General features: G+C 36.0%; 3 protein-coding genes across 4 annotated transcripts; 1 reads left to right on the top strand and 2 right to left on the bottom strand.

Moving 5' to 3' along the window:
- The first annotated feature begins 81 nt into the window (after window positions 1–81).
- Window positions 82–12524, top strand: Sec23 (transport protein Sec23). 2 transcript variants are annotated; one of them, XM_034977978.2, is made up of 14 exons: window positions 82–242; window positions 323–610; window positions 1153–1408; window positions 2160–2733; window positions 3089–3231; window positions 3768–3907; window positions 4322–4440; window positions 4963–5116; window positions 5556–5707; window positions 6249–6423; window positions 6766–6921; window positions 10642–10707; window positions 10968–10988; window positions 11888–12524. In XM_034977978.2, exons 2-14 carry the CDS (start codon window positions 332–334, stop codon window positions 11975–11977), a joined length of 2325 nt encoding a protein of 774 aa, XP_034833869.1. In that variant the 5' UTR covers window positions 82–242; window positions 323–331; the 3' UTR covers window positions 11978–12524. The 2 variants fall into 2 exon arrangements, with proteins under 2 accessions (XP_034833869.1, XP_034833870.1); XM_034977979.2 differs by lacking the exon at window positions 10968–10988.
- On the bottom strand, window positions 7211–10045 carry LOC138403554 (uncharacterized). The gene is made up of 5 exons (XM_069504574.1): window positions 9952–10045; window positions 9681–9789; window positions 9492–9574; window positions 8463–9413; window positions 7211–8387 (listed from the first exon to the last, which is right to left on the bottom strand). Exons 1-5 carry the CDS (start codon window positions 10043–10045, stop codon window positions 7270–7272), a joined length of 2355 nt encoding a protein of 784 aa, XP_069360675.1. The 3' UTR covers window positions 7211–7269.
- A 2053-nt stretch (window positions 12525–14577) lies between the features above and the next one.
- Window positions 14578–20075, bottom strand: elm (calcineurin like EF-hand protein 1 elm). Its single transcript, XM_069504459.1, has 4 exons — window positions 19672–20075; window positions 18508–18771; window positions 17464–17561; window positions 14578–16655 (listed from the first exon to the last, which is right to left on the bottom strand). The coding sequence occupies exons 1-4, from the start codon at window positions 19736–19738 to the stop codon at window positions 16515–16517; spliced, it is 570 nt and encodes a 189-aa protein (XP_069360560.1). The 5' UTR covers window positions 19739–20075; the 3' UTR covers window positions 14578–16514.
- Between the last annotated feature and the right edge of the window lie 13 nt (window positions 20076–20088).

Here is a 20088-nt window from a genome sequence, read left to right as displayed (position 1 = left end):
ATTTAATAAATGCTATTTAAGCTTGTTACTTTGATGACTGCGTTTACAAAAATGACGTGGCCAAAGTGACAGTATTGTTGTCTATGGTATTGACAAATTGACGTTTGCCAAATCAGCTCGGAATAGGGAAATGTGGGGAAAATTCATTTAAAACCGATTATCAGTCAATTCTGAATGAATTTACATTGAAACAGTAATATTTTGCTAGACTGTCTAGCTTAAAGTAGGCACATGTATCTTTGGTTTGTATAATTCTTATATTCACAAGTGTTTTATATGTTGAAGTGTATGTGTTCATGTACTATTCGTGTTTCGTTCTTAGATCGGTGATATGGCGACTTACGAGGAGTTTATCCAGCAGAATGAGGACAGGGACGGTATACGGTTTACGTGGAATGTATGGCCTTCAAGTAGAATTGAAGCTACACGACTCGTGGTCCCCTTAGTGTCTTTGTACCAACCTCTGAAGGAACGGCCGGATTTGCCACCGATCCAGTATGAACCTGTGTTGTGTACACGCAATACATGTAGAGCAGTGTTAAATCCTATGTGCCAAGTGGATTACAGAGCCAAATTATGGGTCTGCAACTTCTGCTTCCAGAGAAATCCTGTAAGTATACCTAAACAATGTTTCTATGCACATAAGGTAAGATACGTTATTAAATTGCTAATACACCACAATACACACCACAATATTATTGCTTTGAATATAACACACACACTTTGTGATATGCTATCTTGTGTAATGCCCTCAAATTATAATAATTATTCAAAGTTAAACTAATTAAATTTTATAAATGATACTTGATTTTTTAAAGTTTCTAATCTTGAAAATAAAAGCCTTAAATATAGCTTCTTTTATAGTATAGTAGAAGCGTTCTAATATAAGCTCCTTATGTTGGAACCTTCCGTTATTTGGTTGGTACCAAATAACAGACCCCTATGTCAAATACTAAATGATGCCCGTGACAGTCTGTGTGGATTTAGATTTCTACTGTTTTCCCAGGATACAGTGTATGTGGTAATTCAGGGTAAAAGCTATCTCCATTTCAAATTTCAGCCAAATTAGTTTGCCCTTGTGAAGGGAAGGAGTAACATCCAAACTTAACATTTATTATTTTAAGTAAGATTCAACTTATATTATTGTTACAGTTCCCACCACAATATGCAGCAATATCAGAACAGCACCAACCAGCCGAGCTGATTCCAAACTTCTCTACAATAGAGTACACTATCACAAGGGCCCAGAGTATGCCCCCCATCTTCCTATTAGTTGTGGACACGTGTTTGGATGAGGAAGAACTTGGTGCTTTGAAGGATTCCTTACAAACTTCACTTAGTTTGATGCCACAGAATGCCCTTGTTGGTCTTATTACATTTGGCCGCATGGTGCAAATCCATGAATTAGGTAAGATCAAAAGTTGAGATTTTTTTCTATTACCATACCCACAACATTTCATACAACAAATAGATTTGATTATCTACTGTTGACAAGGACAGCGGTATACGTAAATTGTGCGGGTCAAGGACAACACTACCAGTAATACTACCAGTGTAGCCTTACATTGCAGGTGCGGGTGAAGTGAGTGTTGCTTCTTTATATGTATAGTAACAGTTAGCATTCTTTGCTATTACTGAGTGCCAATGAGGTACTTAATTCAAATATGGTTTAGTTTAGTAATTTTACTTTAACCTAATAATAGAAACATAAGACATGATGTAGCGACAGAAGTTAAAATGATTGATTAAGTTGTAAAACTTTGTTGTGCTAAGGTAAAAAGAATATTGTAATAACATGAAATAATTACTATTGTACATTGCATAATGCTAACAGATTATTATAGAATAAATAGAGAAACTTCATAGAAAGGAAATGCCTATTCTTTTAAGTTTGTAACACTTTAAAAACTGTTATCAAATAGAACAAAATAAAGAAATGAAATTTCTCAATGGTCAATTTAGATTACATTGTACATTTATGTTTCAACATAAACAAAAATAATCTGAAGAACTATTTAGTAAACATTCTAAAAATGTTAATAAAGGTAACTTAAATTCTAAAGATAACAATTTTTCATATGGTGTATTTTTGGTTAACTAATGTAGTTGGGACAAAAAAGTTTCTTTTTTAATTTTTAATAATATTTTTGTTGTTACAGGTACAGAGGGCATATACAAATGTTACGTATTCAAGGGAACAAAAGATCTATCCGCTAAACAGATACAAGAGCAACTAGCCATTGGACGTGTGAATGCACCAAATCCTCAGCAACAAAGACAAGGGGCTCCTACACCTCAGCCACCTGCCCATCGGTTTCTACAACCAGTCAAACAGTGTGACATGGCTCTCACTGACTTACTAAGTGAACTAGGTCGTGACCCCTGGCCTTTAGGTGTCGGCAAACGTCCAGTACGAAGCAGTGGAGTTGCACTGTCCTTAGCCGTTGGTTTACTAGAGGTCACTTACCCTAATACTGGAGCTAGAATTATGATGTTCCTTGGAGGCTCTTGCTCTCAAGGTCCAGGTCAAGTAGTCAACGACGAACTGAAGCAGCCAATCAGGTCGCATCATGATATTGCTAAAGACAATGCCAAGTATATGAAGAAGGCTATTAAGCATTATGAAGCGTTATCATTAAGGGCTGCAACGAATGGGCATGCTATTGATATTTACTCTTGTGCTTTAGATCAGACTGGGCTGTTGGAAATGAAACAGTGTTGCAATTCTACAGGGTTAGTTTTTTTGTGATTTTTTTATAACCAAATGTAAAATCTGCCCCTTTTCTTTTTATATTTTGTTTGTATGGTACAAATTAAAATAAAATAGAACTTGACAAACAAGAGTTTATTCTGTGCAATTATAAAAAAAATTGTAATTATGATTTCAAACTTATTTTATGTAACCAGATAATATAGTAGTGGGTTTATAACCAGATAAATGTGTTGATTGTGTAATGGTTGATATTTCAAGATAGTTACATAATTTTAGTAATTAACTATGGTTTTTCTTTTTTCTTTTCTTCCTTCTGTATGGATAATCAAGTCAGAATATGTAGTAGAATATTGAAATGAAGTGTCAATTTTTCAGAGGTCACATGGTAATGGGTGATTCCTTCAATTCATCACTATTCAAACAAACGTTCCAAAGGGTCTTTGCAAAAGACCAGAAAGGAGATTATAAAATGGCATTCAATGGTACCTTGGAGGTTAAATGTAGTCGTGAACTTAAAAGTAAGTTAATAAGATACACTTTACTTGCTAGCATTTTTATGTGCCCCTATAAGTTTTTTACATTCACCAACTATGAAATACTTTACCTTGTTGTTTGTTACACTCAAATTATGAAATACATAAGATATTTTCATATAGATTGCTATGCAGAGTTAAGACCACCATATTGTATTTTGTATCTTACTATTATGTTAATTTACTAGATGGTACCAGTGACTGTCTGTGTGGATTTAGGTTTTTGAAAATCTTGTAGGAAATCCGTGATTTCTCAGTGTAAAATGTAGCCTAAGTCACTCTTTAGGTGTTTTTTTTTTACTATATTCATGCAAAAAATCACGTTCTATTGCTCCATTGTAGTATGAATGAAGGACAAACACTTTCGCATTTATTGTATTAGAGACAGGTTTTTTTCTAAGATGTACTTGTGTAGCAAAAATTCTCTTAATATTTTTTTTTTACTTTAAAAATATATCAACAAGTTATATTTGTGCATGTTCTTTTACAGATACATATAACTTTGTTTTTTATTCTTACAGTAAGCGGTGCAATTGGTTCATGTGTATCACTCAATGTGAAAGGCCCTTGTGTGTCGGACCAGGAGGTTGGTATGGGCAACACATGTCAATGGAAGATGTGCACTTTTACACCGAGCACCACAATGGCTATATTCTTTGAGGTATGAACTATATACTTCCATTTATACATCATTTTCGTGTAATTTTAACTTTTTACGCAGCGCGCGCCTTAGAAGCTTTCAAATGGACTGATTTTTTCTGACTTAATTCAAACTAATTATGATGATAGCTTATTGTCGCAAAATGTTTATAAATTATATAGTTTTAAAGTTACACAGGTTCAAAGATACAGACAATTAATTTGAACTACCAAAGGGAAAAGTCTCCGCCATGTTGTGATGTCTTAGCTTAGCTAGACAAAATCCATTGAGAATAATATATTGAATTAACAAATATCTCTAGGTAAAACGTCACAACTTAGTGAAAACTTTTTCCTTTGTTAGTTCGGATGCATTATACAAAGCTTTGAAACTCCACATTATGGCCATAACACAAAGCCCGTACTTTTGTTGTAGATAGTGAACCAGCACGCGGCGCCGGTGCCGCAGGGCGGGCGCGGCTGCGTGCAGTTCATCACGCAGTACCAACACTCCAGCGGGCAGCGACGCGTGCGCGTTACTACCGCCGCCAGGAAGTAAGCTCCATACTCGGGTTATCACCCACACCTCGTATCTACTGATTTTTTTTATTTTTATTGCCAGATAGACTTGCGTTTGACGATAATCTTGCTTTAGAAAAAGCAATAGTAGATGAACTGAGGACTCTTGAGTTTAATTATAATTATGGCTTGGCTCAATTGGTCAGCAATCAATGTTAGAGTTGTACATAAAAATAGAGCCTAGGACTAAGTGCTCAGCTTGGTTGTGCAGGCTTATAGTTTGGTTAGATCTGGTTCAATGCTTAGTAAATTTTCAGTGTAAGAGCTGTAGCAGATATTATCATAGAGAGTTAGCTTACTGCTCAATACAGCCCAATTCACAGCTTAGCTCTGCTCAATACTTACGTTTGGATTTGGATACTAGGTTTGCAGAGTTTAAGTAAGAGCAGTAGCTACAACAAAAAAGGCAAAGGCTCGACATAAGGCTAGGCTTGGCTCGATTTGATTAGACTCGGTTCGGCTGTACTTAACACTAAAGTGGTATTTCTACTGTCGCAGTTGGGGCGATGCAGCAGTAAATCTGCAGCACATCTCGGCGGGCTTCGACCAGGAGGCCGCGGCCGTGGTGATGGCGCGCCTCGTGGTGTACCGCGCCGAGCAGGAGGACGGTCCTGACGTGCTGCGCTGGCTCGACCGGATGCTCATCAGACTGGTAACTTGACGTCGCAATTGAGGATGCAGCAATGAACTGCAGCATAGCCCGGCGAGCATCGACTGGTAGCTAAACGAATTTAAAATCTCACTGAAGTAAAATGTGTTCAAATTGCTTTGATTTAAAATTCGAAATAATTCGTGCTAGTGTCCCACTTTGGTATTTATTGGCGGTCAAGAACCGTTACACAATGTTAACCGTCTGCAACTAGACCTTAGTGTATGAAATATTGGTGTATAGTGCGTACATTTTGAGATCTCACTTGCCATTTTAGCTCTGTGTCAACTGTCATATTAAAAGTACGGTTCACCGTTATATTGGACTAAAATCGTGTTTTTGCCATAACAGTTTACACATAGAGCAAAAATGACGAGTAAGATCTCAAAATGTATGCATTATACACGTTATCAATATCTAAAGCATAATCCTTTATTTCCAGTGTCAAAAGTTCGGTGAGTATGCAAAGGACGATCCGAACAGCTTCCGTCTGTCGGAGAACTTCAGTCTGTACCCGCAGTTCATGTACCATCTGCGTCGCTCGCAGTTCCTGCAAGTGTTCAACAACTCGCCTGACGAAACGACCTTCTATAGGTAATTCAATTTAACTTTTACACTTCTTAACGACATAACTTGATTTTATTGAATACTGGCTTATTCTTGCGATTTGGTCCTTATAGATTAACAATTTAAAAATCCCATTGGAATTTCTCAAAATCCCTTCTTAGTGCACCAACCAAACAAATCTCTAACTCCACAATCCTCCAATAATCATGACAAAATTGACATAGAGAACCTGCAAAATCAAACACTCGGACAAAGTCGCGTGGAAATTCAATAATATAAATTCGCCCGATTCATTTTTATTTCGGTCGCTAACAAAGCGGCACTAATAATTCTATCACACTGTCACTGTAAATCATTATGTCTCACTTACACAATATACAAATGTATACAGTGTAAGTGAGTTTGAAGAGATTAGCGTTGCTTTTTTCGATTCGTTTATTTATTGGCACACGTTAAATACCAATAGGTACATTTTAAAGATGTGTATGAAATATGGATGTCCCAGCATTTTAATCACCGACAAAGGTAGTCAGTTCGTGACCAAGTTTTAGCCTCTATATTATTTCAGGCACATGCTGATGCGAGAGGATCTAACGCAGTCGCTAATCATGATCCAACCGATCCTGTATTCATACAGTTTTGGTGGACCGCCAGAACCTGTACTATTGGACACATCGTCGATACAACCCGACCGTATACTGCTCATGGACACATTCTTCCAAATCCTGATTTACCATGGCGAGGTAAGTAGATACGCTATTGAAAAGGAGTATACCTACCATCTTTAAATGCGGATTTTCAGAGTTACGTATCACACATTTTGAGTAAATTAGAAATGTATTTTCATAAATTGAGCCTAACTGATGAACTTACTATTTTTTACCGAATTGAATACAAAACTACTAGTTTTTTTGTTTGCCGTGAAGTTGCCACGAATTGTTAATGCACACGAATCCAGTCCAAATTTTCTTCTAATAAAGACCATCAGTTTTGCGTTACCATGAAATTTTGTAGTACCAGTATTTTAAGAAAGTCCTTTTCTAAAAAAAACATCAAAATGTTTGTCTTTGAACTGTTTTTCTTAGACGATAGCCCAATGGCGCGCGCTTCGCTATCAAGACATGCCCGAGTACGAGAGCTTCGCGCAACTGCTCCGAGCGCCCGTTGACGACGCGCAGGAGATTCTGCAGAGTCGTTTCCCCGTGCCGCGGTATATTGACACCGAACATGGAGGATCACAGGTCTGTATCCTCACTCCGTATCGAGAACCTCAGTTTGAAGGCCGGACAGCATTACACCAGCGCTGCGCGGCGCGTCGCTTCGCATCAAATTTGTCTACGCAGGAATGTGCTGTCCAGCGCCACTCTAGTGCGACATGCACCAAAGGAAATGATTGAAACAATATTTTGACGCTTTTATAAGAATAAGAATCGCCTAAACCTAATTTTGTTTCTGGCGTGAAAGTAAAATGCGGCAACGAAACTATAATTTAAGAAAAACATGTTTTACTAAAAAATTGTCATGTGTGGAGTAAACCGACCAATATTTATGAGTTTTTCAAGTTACATTCAAATATGAAATTGAAAAGTCTAAGCTGTCTCCACACTTTGAATATTTCTCTTGTCCCCAAGAATCTTCTCTAGCATATCTGTCACGATCTGTTGGGACTGGAGAAAGTTCTTAAAATGTCTATCATCGTATGATTTGTTCTTCATACTGTTAAGGGACATTTGTTGTCGAGACGCGATTTTTCTATTGCAGCAATCAACCATTGCTTGTGAATATCTAAATTTCTCATTACAACAATCATTTTTATCTTGGTACATATTTTGTTCAGGATAGTCTAGATATCTCTCTACTTTTTCCAATTTCTCATGAAATCGTGGTATATCATGATATTTGAATTCCTCACTTTCTGGGTGTGGTGTATACTTTCCTATTTTGATTTTCTCATAATAATCTGCATGATAGTTAGTATGGCCATTGTTGTTAAGTGTGAACTTAATTACATTGTTTTTACTATTAGAATGAAATTGGTGTGCAGGAGATTTGTATGATTCTTTTGATGAACGAGGATGTACTTGCTTTGATTGGTATGCGTTAAAAAATCTTCCTTCTGAATGTGGAGTGCCTCTATGTGGATTTTGTTGATTCCTTGTTTTGGTTGAATCACCATTATTAGTAGGAACTATTCTGTATGGTACAGTTGTAGTTATGATTATGTTCTCTCTTATTAGATTTTGTGAGTTATCTAAAGCTATGCCTAAAGGTGGAATTTCTATGTTATTAGTTTGCACAGTTATAGGAAGCAAATCTTTATTTAGTCTGTTGGGTTCTTGTTTTTTAAATGTTATATCTGATCTATATTTATGTACTCGTGGGGCAAAGTTGAAAGTGTTTTGTGAACTTACTATTGAGTGCTGTTCTATTCCGTGAACTTGATTGGCACTAAAAGGAAGTTTAGGTTGTACAATGTTATTTGGTATTCTAGCATGTATTGCGATTTGAGGGGATTCCTTATATTTTTTAATATCACGATTTTGTTTTGTTTCTTTATTATTTATTCCTTCTTCATTTTCATTTGAAATAATGATAGTATTCTGTTTTAAAGTTTTAATCTCTTCGAACAATTCTAAAATTTTTTTCATTATAATATGATCTTGTGCTTTTATGCTTTCTTTGTTAAATATTGTTTTGAGAGTGGAATCTGTAAAGTAAAAAAAAGGAAAGTATTTAGTTATGATATTATTTGAACATTTAAAATATTTTTGTTTACATTTACCTGTTTTTGTTGTTCTTGTAGTGGTAGATATAATAGGCGTAGTAGAAACAAACGTTGCTGTTTCACGTAATTCTTTACGCAAGTCCCTTAAGATAAGTTCTTTAACACTGTCGGCTATCTCTTTAATCATATCGCGAGGAAACTTATGTTGTGGTTCTACATTTGTGTTTGTAGTATCAACCATTTCAAAGTGGTTGAAAAACGGATTTCTAGACAATTTTAAACTTTCCTTCGCCTTTCCGTTGAGCTTGCTAACAGCATCCGAAATGAATGGATTAAAACTTTTATAAGTGTTAGTTAAAGTTAGTGCATTGGTGAGATTTTTGCGATTTGATATGTTCAATTCTTTTCGTTTCGTATCCGATTTATTTTCGATGATTTCTTTTTGCACTGGTGGTGTCTTCCGATCATTTTGCTGGATAAGTAAATGAGCGAAACTCTGTTGAGAGCCAGGATTAACATTGGGATTTTCTTCCATGTTTTGTTTTCGCGAAGAAAGTAATTTTTCATACAGATCCTCGATATTTAAAGTTTTTTGAGTAGTTGTAGGTTTAGTACTTATATTATTTCTCTTTGACAAAAATATTGTCATCAATCTGTTCAGAGTTTCGGCTAAATTTAAATCATTTGTGATACTTCTCTTACTTTCTTGTTCTTTTATAGAAACTGTCTGTGATATTGACGCGTGTTTTGCTGCTTTATTCACTCTCATATCTTGTAATTTTTTTAAAACACTTTCTAACTTTTCTGGACCATCAAGATATTGTGTTACTTCATCAACGTTTGATTTATATTCATCTGCATTGTCCTTCAAAGTCTCCTTTTTATTTTCATGAACATAATGTTTGATTTTATAATCAGTACTCATGTTATAAGAGCCAATTTCTAGATTGTGAGGTCTTTTTATCATTTCCAAATCGGCATTTGTTTTGTAGCCGTCCAAATCAGCATCTGTAAAAAGGGTTCACTTCAGAGTAATTGGTAAGTACTAATATTTCGAACCCATTGTTTATTTTGTTTAACACTTACTTTTGGGTTTACTTATAAATGGTTGAGCTACTTTTTCAATGCTGTTATTATCCCGTGATTTCATGCATGATTGACGTAATTCCCTAAAAAAAAAAAAATGTTTCTCTATTTATTTATTTTAGTTTCTTAAAGGTTGCGAAGAATGCTTCGATTTAACCTTGATTCATTAGAAATGTGTTAAATACTCACTCATTGTTCATATCGTCAATGTTTACGTTGTGGCGTTGCAGTTTTGTCAACATGCTAACGTCCAAGTCTTCCTTTTGCATTCCACTCAACAATAAAACGCACATTAGGTCTGAAAGTTTAACATTAAAATCTGTTACTTTTATTTTCCCGAAAAACGCTAGAGTTCAAAGTTGCACCACGTAGTAGTCAAATTTATTATTAGGTACTAAAAATTTTCACGTTATATAGGTAGTGCTTGCAGTGTTTATGTATTTAAGTATGTTATTGGAACCTTTTATCCGGTCTAAGTGCTGTGTAGCATGACCGCGTGCGTATAATAACGTACATGTAACGGCGACCGCGGCAATCAGAGCTCGGCACAACATTCTAACGTCTTATCGGCTCGCCACTGTGCTGTTTCTTTGTTGCATTTACATTGTGATTGTATGAGACTCGGAACTAAAAAGTGAAGAATCAATTTTTGACGAGTGATCAAAATAATGTAACTAAAAGCGTGTCTTAGCGTCAACGCAACGCGATTATATTAAACTTCCGCGACTTCTTCCGCGTGGATTTTGGTTTTTGAGAATCCTGTGGGAAATTTTCCGGGATAAAAAGCATAAACCCGGTATGTAAGCTAACTCATCATGCAAATTTCATCAAATTCGGTTAAATTGTTGGGCCGTGAAAAGCTAGCAGACAGACAGACAAACTTTCGCATTTATAATATTAGTATGGATAATATTTTGTATATCAATCTTCTTACCCGACTGCGGCGAAGCCCAAAGGAGGGTTATTATTAAATTGATAATTTGAACACTTCTATCAATTACTATTTACAAGACCCCAAACGTCTACATTTTACGAGCTATCTACTTTTAGCCTCAGGACTAGTGGTTCTCGAATGTAATTAGGATCACCAATTTCTATGACTTCTTGTCTATAGAGAAAAGTCATGTTTTAACTTTTTTTTTCATTACAGGCAAGATTCCTGTTATCCAAGGTGAATCCATCGCAGACACACAACAATATGTACGCATACGGCGGGGTGAGTTATTAGTTAAATAATATCTTAATATCCTAACATCCATTTCTTTGATATTGTAAAATTTGCACGATTTTAAATGAAAAAAGTTAAGTTACTATAGATTATTAATATTAGAAATTTGAATATTTCCGTTTTAATTTTATTTTGATGTTGTTGCAATGCAGTTTGCATGTATTTTAATTTTAATGCGCCATGCGAGCATGGTTTTTGAATTGACGTTTTCTTTTTTTTTGTTTCATCATTGTTTTGGCGAAATCCAGGCGATGCCGATACCAACTGCGGTAGAGATTTTTTTCTTTATTCATTCAAAAATGGTTTTGGGGATTTTAATCTATTCGTTTTTTTATGCTTTTTTATGATTGCTAGCGTTAATATTTGTTAACCTATTTGTTTGCATACTAATAATAAAATTCTTATGCGGCTTCAATTGCATAATTTCTTGAAAAAAAATATTAAATTGAATTAGTTTTTATATTAATGGGAACTAAAAAAGCATTGCACCATGCATGTTTTTTGTGGAACTATTTTTAATATACCTATCTACTTAGTTTTTAGGCTTTTTGAGTTTTCTCTGCATGTTTATGTGTGTGGCAATAATGAGATATTATGTTTATTTAATTTTTTTATGGGAATATGATTTTACTAATTAAATATGATATTTCCATTTCCGTAATTTGGTATAAAGGTTTAAAAATACTTTGAGGGTAAATATGTGATCTTCTTGATATAATCAAAAATTAAGTCTAGTCTAGTTTTATTTATACTAGCTAATGACACTTGACCCATAGAGTTAAAATGATGCATGAGAAGTTATTTTGTACGGACTATACAGTGTATAGATTTCAGCTTAAGGGCTTGTGCAGGCGCTCTGTATCTAAACGTGCCAGTACTAGGACGGCATACCAACTGCACACTGACAGCACAGTCGGCTTGCATTTGCAGTTCAAATACAGACCATCTGTTTACAGCCTGTGTAAAGTTTATACTGTATAGTCCGCGAAAGGTCGAGATGGCAATCGGGGTGTGAGACGGGGGGGACGCCCCGCACGTCACCCGCGCTCGGCCGCACTGGGTGTGTGCGGGACGTTCCCTTCCCGATTGCCGTCTCGAACTGTCTCGTACTATATAAAGTTTATATTATATCAATCTTCTTAATTAAAATCATGTGTAATGTTCGTAGGACGGTGGCGCCCCCGTGCTGACCGATGACGTGTCGCTGCAAGTGTTCATGGAGCACTTGAAAAAGTTGGCAGTCTCCTCGACCGCGTAAAGTTTGACAGTTAAACTTCTCTTTCCATGTTTCCTTTAAATCTGTACAATATTTTAGTTTATAATATGTATAATTTTCTATTATTAGAAGCACATTTAACATATATTAATAATCATAATACCTAATATATTTTTTCTATTATCCACTTTATTGTTTTGCGAGACTGCGCAGTATAATTTTTAGGGTTCGTACCTCAAAAGGAAACTTATAGGATCACTTCGTTTTCTGTCTGTATGTCTGTCGTCACTGTCGAGAAACCTACAGGAAACGCTACTACTCTATCATGAAATTTGGCAAGTAGTAGTTCTTATAGCAGACGTAAAGGGAAAAATCCGAAAACCGTGAATTTGTGGTTACCTCACCAAAAAAAATTAAAATGTGTTCAAGTAAGATTACTATACCAAGTGGGGTATCATATGAAAGGGCTTCACCTGGACATTCTAAAACAGATTTGTATTTATTTTTATGCATAAGTTTTTGATTTATCGTTCAAAATGACGACTGTAGTACAGAACCCTCGGAGCGCGAGTCTGACTCGCACTTGGCCGGTTTTTTCAAATATTGTATGGTTAGAAAACAACTTTAGGTATAATATTTAGAGAATGTTTGGCAGAAGGAAATTGAATGTGCTAGATTGAAAAAAAATACATTTTCTACCTTGTATAGTACTCTATAGAAATAAATCTTTATTTAACGGACAAATTATTGTTTCATTTTAGTCATGTTACGATCGATCAAAATAGCCTTATCGAGAATCGAATCTGAGACCCTGTTTACGAAGCCACGTGCTTGCTAATGATTATCAACTTTCCTTTCCACTAAGCGACCATACATGGAATTCGAATACACGATCAGTATGATATGCATACTTTAATTTTCCTTAGTTTGCTTAAAAGATAAACAAATCGCAGAAACCTTCACGGAGAAACGCGTAAGCGACGTGATTTGCCCGGCGCTTTCGAACTTCTGGAGTTCTCACCGGGATAGTGGAGACTTCACTCGTCAGATCACTGATTTCTTTGTCAATTCGCGTTAGGACGTATTTGCCGCGTATCATAGTTACGACTCTTACGCATTTCAGCGAGAAGCTACTTGCTTACCTTTTAAGTAAACTAAGGAAAACTCAGCGGGCGATGGAGAGAGCTATGCTTGGAGTTTCTCTACGTGATCAAATCAGAAATGAGTAGATCCGTAGGAGAACTACAATAACCGACATAGCTCAATGGGCTGCGAGGCTGAAGTGGCAATGGGCAGGGCACATAGGGCAAGACCGTGGCGTGTGGAAGTCCCGACATATTTCCAGCAGTAAAACTAAGTATAGTTAGTTCATTATGGAAACAGACTGTATTCAGGGGCTTATAGTTACTATCTATGGCTAAAGGTAAATTAAATGCATCATGTTTTATGAAAAATATTTATATTGATAATAATATTATAATCATTACAATGTATTATTTAATCATATTATATGAGTACAATAATTATTATTGTATGATTAGTCTACTTTTAGTAGACATCGAAGATGAACGAAGATGAATTTACAATATTTACTTACCTACCTTTTAATTTTTTTTTGATAATATCGTCCACTACAATTTTCGCCGACGATTATTCTAATCTTTGTGTTAAATGCGTTTAGTTTAGGTCAACTTGCACCAAAACGCTAATTAAATCCATTATGGCTCCTGAATAGAGCCCTTAGTCTGAGAGCAGCAGAGGCTCGTGCAAGTGAAGTGGTACCTTAAGGCTTATTCCACCTTCCTAAATGGTACAGTTACCTAACTGTACCATTTAGGACGTTTTATTTAGGAAGGTGGAATAAGCCATTTATAAGTTAAAACGCGTGCCAATAAACGAATCGAATCTCACTTACATAGATAGTGTGGGAATAATACGGAATCATTTTACCGCTGCTTCGCTACAATTCTTTATTGGCAAGCGTATATACACATAATTATATTTTGGGCGAACTAGCTCAGCTCGATATTTTGTAGAATTCTTAAAAGTTAAATGTTCTACCCTCGATTTTTAGACATGAAAATTAGTAAGCTTTAGAAAGAAGTAAAGCAGTTACTTAGTGAAAATCAGTTAGAGCAGTTACATAGTGCTCTAATTAATCATCATCATTATTATCAACCCATCACCGGCTCACTAAAGAGCACGGGTCTCCTCTCAGAGTGAGAAGGGTTTGGCCAGCCTACCACGCTGGCCATGTGCGGATTGGTAACTAATCAGTTGAAATTTATTTGTTTTAATACGGCCATACCGGTTATTAATAGGAAGCCAATGGTATACAAAGTTTTTATTAATCTTTATTATCTAAAAAACAACATTACAGCCCATACCTACCTACTTAGTACTTTAATTATCATGGCTTGTAGCACTCATTATTACATTCTATACAGACATTGATCTTTTAATACACATAAATAATATATATTCCTAATATTAAAAAAAAGCATTTTCTATCTACACACCTATTATTTTTTGTTACACTGCTATCCCTCTTTTAGGTCTAAAACTAAATAAATACCTTACTATATTTTAACTATAGGATTATGTGCCCATATATTTATGAATATTTTTTTCTGATTTTTCAGAAATTGCTAACTATGTAGACTAACTACATACATATTGTAAGCTTTATAGAACTCAAATTAAATCTTTGAAAAAACGTTTTTTTTTTGCAAGATCGGCTAGACTACAATCATGTCTGATGTATAGCTAGGTACAGTGAGATCGAGGCCTTTCCACTCTTGCTGTGTGAGATGAAATAAAGTTCGTATATAGATAGTTCAATCCACGAAGACGCGCCCCACTATTTTTCGTGCGGGGAAACTACGAGTACGGAGAGTGATCTTTACCTAATTTATCTTCTTGTGCGTGTGCCCACATCGCTGATTGGTGCGTTACGATTTACGATAGAACTCGCACTCTAACACAATACATGGATTGAACTATCTATACCTCCGTGCATTAGAGAGCACGTTCAGCCTTCGGTGTCTGTTATTATCATTTACATCTGGTAATAATTCTTAAAACCTATTACCCCAAGATAACCCTTCATCATCATCATCATCATGATCAACCCATCACCGGCTCACTACAGAGCGCGGGTCTCAGAGTGAGAAGGGTTTTGGCCATAGTCTACCACGCTGGCCATGTGCGGATTGGTAGACTTCACACACCTTTGAGAACATTATGGAGAACTATCAGGCATGCAGGTTTCCTCACGATTTTTAACTTCACCGTTAAAGCAAGTGATATTTAATTAATTAAAACGCACATAATTCCGAAAAGTTAGAAGTGCGTGCGAGGGGATCGAACCCCCGAGCTCCGATTAGAAGGCGGACGTCCTAACCACTAGGCTATCACTGCTTAGATAACCCTTACCATTATGTTATTAATGGGAAGGGGTCACAATCCTCAATAATGATGTATACGATGCTGAAAGAGATTAGAAACGTTAATGAAAAAGCTTACGCGTTTCAATCACAACGCTTTGTAATTCTTATGCCTAGATTAAATACCTAGCAAACTTGTACCGCTAGTACCTATTAGCAACACCTTATAGATTACTATTTTATACGCTTAATTTTTAGTTTACTATTTTTAACATTATCTACATCATTGTTAAATATGGCAATACCCTTCTTGATTGAAAAGCTTAATATTTTGAGAATAGCCTTGTTTTAGACATAGTTAGCAATTTCTATAAATTCGAACTACAGAACCTCTACTCATTTATTTATTAGTTAATTTGTGGCACAGACTCCCAGTTTTTTTGTGCCTCTGGGTTAGTTTAGGGGCAAATTTTTTAATCGCCATACAGACCATAGTCGGTACAAAATGAGAACTCACTCGCCATTTTAACTCTGTCAACTTTCACGTCAAATGTACGATTTAAGTCCAAGGTGAATCACACTTTTGGCTAAATTATCCAAATTACATAAAAGATCCCAACTATCACCAACCATTCTTTAACATGTTTCTTCAATTTCACACGACTTGGCGAAGCTGTAGGCCGATTGTCTAAAACCTGCATCAATCATTATTACAATCTCAATTGTTCTGATTGGCTGAATTTGTGCGATTCTTGTTGCAACAATGCACTGTAGCCAATAGTGAGCGAGCGTTAACCAATCAGTGATGATTGCGATCGTGATATTGTAGCTGTCATTCTCCCGCAATCGCGCAGCAGCACTATGACAGTTGACACAGAGAGTTAAAATGGCGAGTGAGATCTCATTTTATAGGGATTAAACTGGAATAAATATGATTTACAAAAACTGTCAAAATTGGACACCAATTTGCCAACAAGAAGTTGGCAGATAAACTCAAACTACATATAAACATTTGATGATTTTTTAAACTGACTACACTCTGAATTCTAGCAGTTTTGAGCCTGTTTTTAGCGATTGATAAATTAACCATAGAGCCTTTAGACAGTTTATTTCTTTGTTAGCAGCCCATAGACAAGGACCACAAGAGCCACAGTCATAGCATATGTGATGTATATAGTTCAGGAGTTTGGAGGTCAATTGAGGAAGCGGATGGACATCTTCTGCTCTACATCAGTCCTCTCGAGGGCCCCGCAGAACTCTTCGAAGGAAATCATCTGATCGTTGTTGGTGTCCGCTTCTAGTATGGTCCTTTCTGCAATACTTGTTAGTTGTTCCTCACTGAAAGATATGAATTAAAATAACATCCATTATCATCATCTCAACCCATTGCTGGTGCACTACCGAGGACGGGTCCGCTTTCAGAATGAGAAGGGCACACTGGCCAAGTATGGTTGGTAAACTTCACACACATCTTTTGAGAACATTATAGAGAAGTTTCAGGCATGCAGCTCAGCTCCTCTCGCTGCTTTCCTTCAATGTTAAATCGAGTAATATTTCATTAAAACTCACGTAACTCCTAGACACCCAGCTGTATCATCAAGCCATTTAGTGCTATGATGCAGTGTAGAAACCAATTAAATGAAATACATATTTTCTTTTTTCAAATAAGCACATGAATTTAATAACAGTCCTCTGGTTCCTCATAGGTTATTTATCAGTTACCACTTTTAAGTTGGTATATTGCAATCAAATATTAAAATGTTCCAAAATGATAATAAACTCAAACTCAAAACATTTATATTTAAAATTGGTACTTTAGTAAAGTCCCGCAAATTGCTAATGCGTTTGGCCGCCATTTTAGTGACGTCAGCACTAGACTGAAGTACAGAACAATATAATAGTACTTGAGGTTTCGAGCTAATGGTATATTTTTATTTAGGCTGACGTCAAAATGACGTCATTTCGATGTTAATGAGACGTGGTTCAAACGCAATAGCAATTTTCCATTGCCAATTATTGATTTGTAAAATATTATTATTTTTTCATTCAACAAAATACTTTGAACATTTTTCTTCATAATGTTTAAGACTTTGGTAAGTATACGAAAACGAGTCAAATTGCAAAATAAGAATGACATTCAACTTGCCTTATATTGACTCCGACCATCATGTGTAGAATGGCCAATAGCTCATCTCTTGAGATCTTGCCATCGCTGTCCAGGTCATACATGGAGAAAGCAACTGCAAACAATCAAAGCATATTATTTTAAAACTAACTAAAAGTCCTGGCGCAACATCCGGGACTAGACGGGAATCGCGAGTGCTGCAGAACAGAGTGGAATACGCTAAGCTGACTGCCAACCTTCGCTAGTCGGAGAGGCATGCAAAGAAGAACAAGAAGAAGAAGAAAATTTTAAAACTAAATTATACATAACCAGATAATGCCAACAGTGTGGGGTCCGTAGGTTCTTAAAAATCCCACGGGAACTCTTTGATTTTCCAGGAAAAGAGTAGCCTATGTTGTGTCAGCCCCCAGGATCCCAGCTACCTCCACACCAAATTGCACATTGAAATGGCACTATCCAAAAATGGATGTATAGAATGGTTAGAATTTTTACATCATCCCGAGTGACACTGGCAATACTGTAGTTTCAAAAGTGAAAGACTTACTTTTTAGTTCGTTTTTGACAGGGCAGCTGTGTTTTTTATATTACAGTTGTTTTTGTCACAAAATGGATAACAAAACTTCAAGATTCACAAAATAGCCTGAGACCACTTTAAATCTAAAAACCCCATTCCAGTTTGAGTTGGATTCGTACATGAAGGGATCCATATCATCATACAAGATAATATAACACTTTTACGTGCAGCATTGCAAGTTAATTTCAGACAGCACCATCTATGTGATTTCTTCTTCTTCTTCTTATACTTTGGGGCTATGCAGGTTCTTGAATCCCTGTATCACTGCAACCGTCTCCGATCTATTGTGTTTGCTGCCACTTCACACTTCCTTGTCAAATCCTGTGGCCGCCAAATACAGCAGCACTTTTTTAACTATCTATCTATGTGATTTAGTAAACTAATTACTTTTTTGTGTACCCTATAGGAATTGACAGACAACAAAGTGATCCTATAAGGGTCTCTTTTTCCTTTTGAGATATGAAACCCTAAAAATGTATGTACTTACATCTTAATTTCTCTTCTCTGCTATTAAGCCTGTTTTCTCTATTCTTCCGTATGGGACGGAAGTGTGCCAGCACCTTCATGAACTGCAAGAAGTTGACTCGGTCATCATGACTGTCAGCAAAGAATGAGTGGACAATCCTCTCACTGAGAGGATTTATGGCTAGCTCTGGGATTCGCAGGAAGTCTTCCCTGGCCAATGTGCCACAGTCGTTCTTGTCTAAGGCAGTGAACCGTGAATATAGCCTTTCTATCTGGTTAGGTGTAACTGTAAAATAAAAAAATGTAAAAGAAAAATATTATACATAAAGAATATGTTATAAGACCTGGTTTGATTTTAGTAAAATAATAATAAGGGACTTATGCTGAGAACTATAGAGCGCACTTTAACTTTGCTCAGACTTAAGATTGGGTTAAAACGAGACAGATTTATGTGAGAGGTATAGCTCTGTCTTAAGTTTGAGCTAAGTCAGAGTGCGCTCTATAGATGTCACTATTAGTCTTAACATGGCATCAGTTCACGTGAGAATTAATCAAAGAAACTACAAGTCATTCAATCAGTGTCTGAATGTAAGGTGTGACATCCTCAAACTCGAGTTTTAGTAAAAACACTCTTCAGTCTAGGGCTGCTTTAAATTTTAACATTCCATTCATACCATTTCTCCTGAAACTTGCAGAATTTGCATTTTTGGAAACCTGGAAATTCCTTTACAAACATCGTGAATCAGTACCCTTATTATAAATGCGAAAGTGTGTTGGTTTGTCATTCAATCACGTCGCAACGGTGCAACGGATTGACGTAATTTTTGGTATGGGTATAGATAAAGACCTGGCTACTTTTTATTCCGGAAAATCAAAGAGTTCCCACGCGATTTTTTAAAAACCTAATTCCACGCGGACGAAGTCGCGGGCATCAGCTAGTAAAGTTATAAAAAACGAGAAGCTCTTGAATTTTTATTTTGTCAGTAGGTATTGTCTTCTTAGTTAGCATAGTCTTCTATGCTAATACAAATGTTTAGTCAATTAACACAAAGTATTTTAAGGTATTTCATCATTCTTAAATGGATTAAATAAAATATGGAAATGATACAAACAAAGGTTATTGTTAAAAGTCCAAATGGAACATGAAACCTTAATCAAAACCAATAGTATAAAAGCTAAAACTTACAGCCAGTTTCGTTTTGAATTTGTGCAATTTCTTCCTCCCTGAGCATCAATGATGACTTGTTGCCCATTTTGCTTCCAGTCCACGACTACGCTTATTAACTTTTGCACTCGGATTAACTGATAAGCTAGTCACAAACAGAAAGGTTGGGAAATAATCGATTCGATTGGCTTTGGAGTACCTACTGCGTAAAAGTTAACAATAAAAGACTAACTTATTAATGTGTTAGGCATTGCTTAAATAGTAAATATGAATAGAAATGTGCATTGACAATAACGAATAGAGAATTACTAATTGAACAAATATATACAACGACCTTTGATTTGGCCAAGGAACATATATTATTTACTCTTCTTTTTGTTTTTGGATTTTGGCCTTCGCATTTCGCAATCCTATTCAAATCCTATTTGTATTTTATTG

This window comes from Maniola hyperantus, chromosome 18 (assembly GCF_902806685.2).
Source record: "Maniola hyperantus chromosome 18, iAphHyp1.2, whole genome shotgun sequence".
Lineage (NCBI taxonomy): Eukaryota > Metazoa > Arthropoda > Insecta > Lepidoptera > Nymphalidae > Maniola > Maniola hyperantus.
This window is presented reverse-complemented; position numbering and strand designations above follow the sequence as displayed.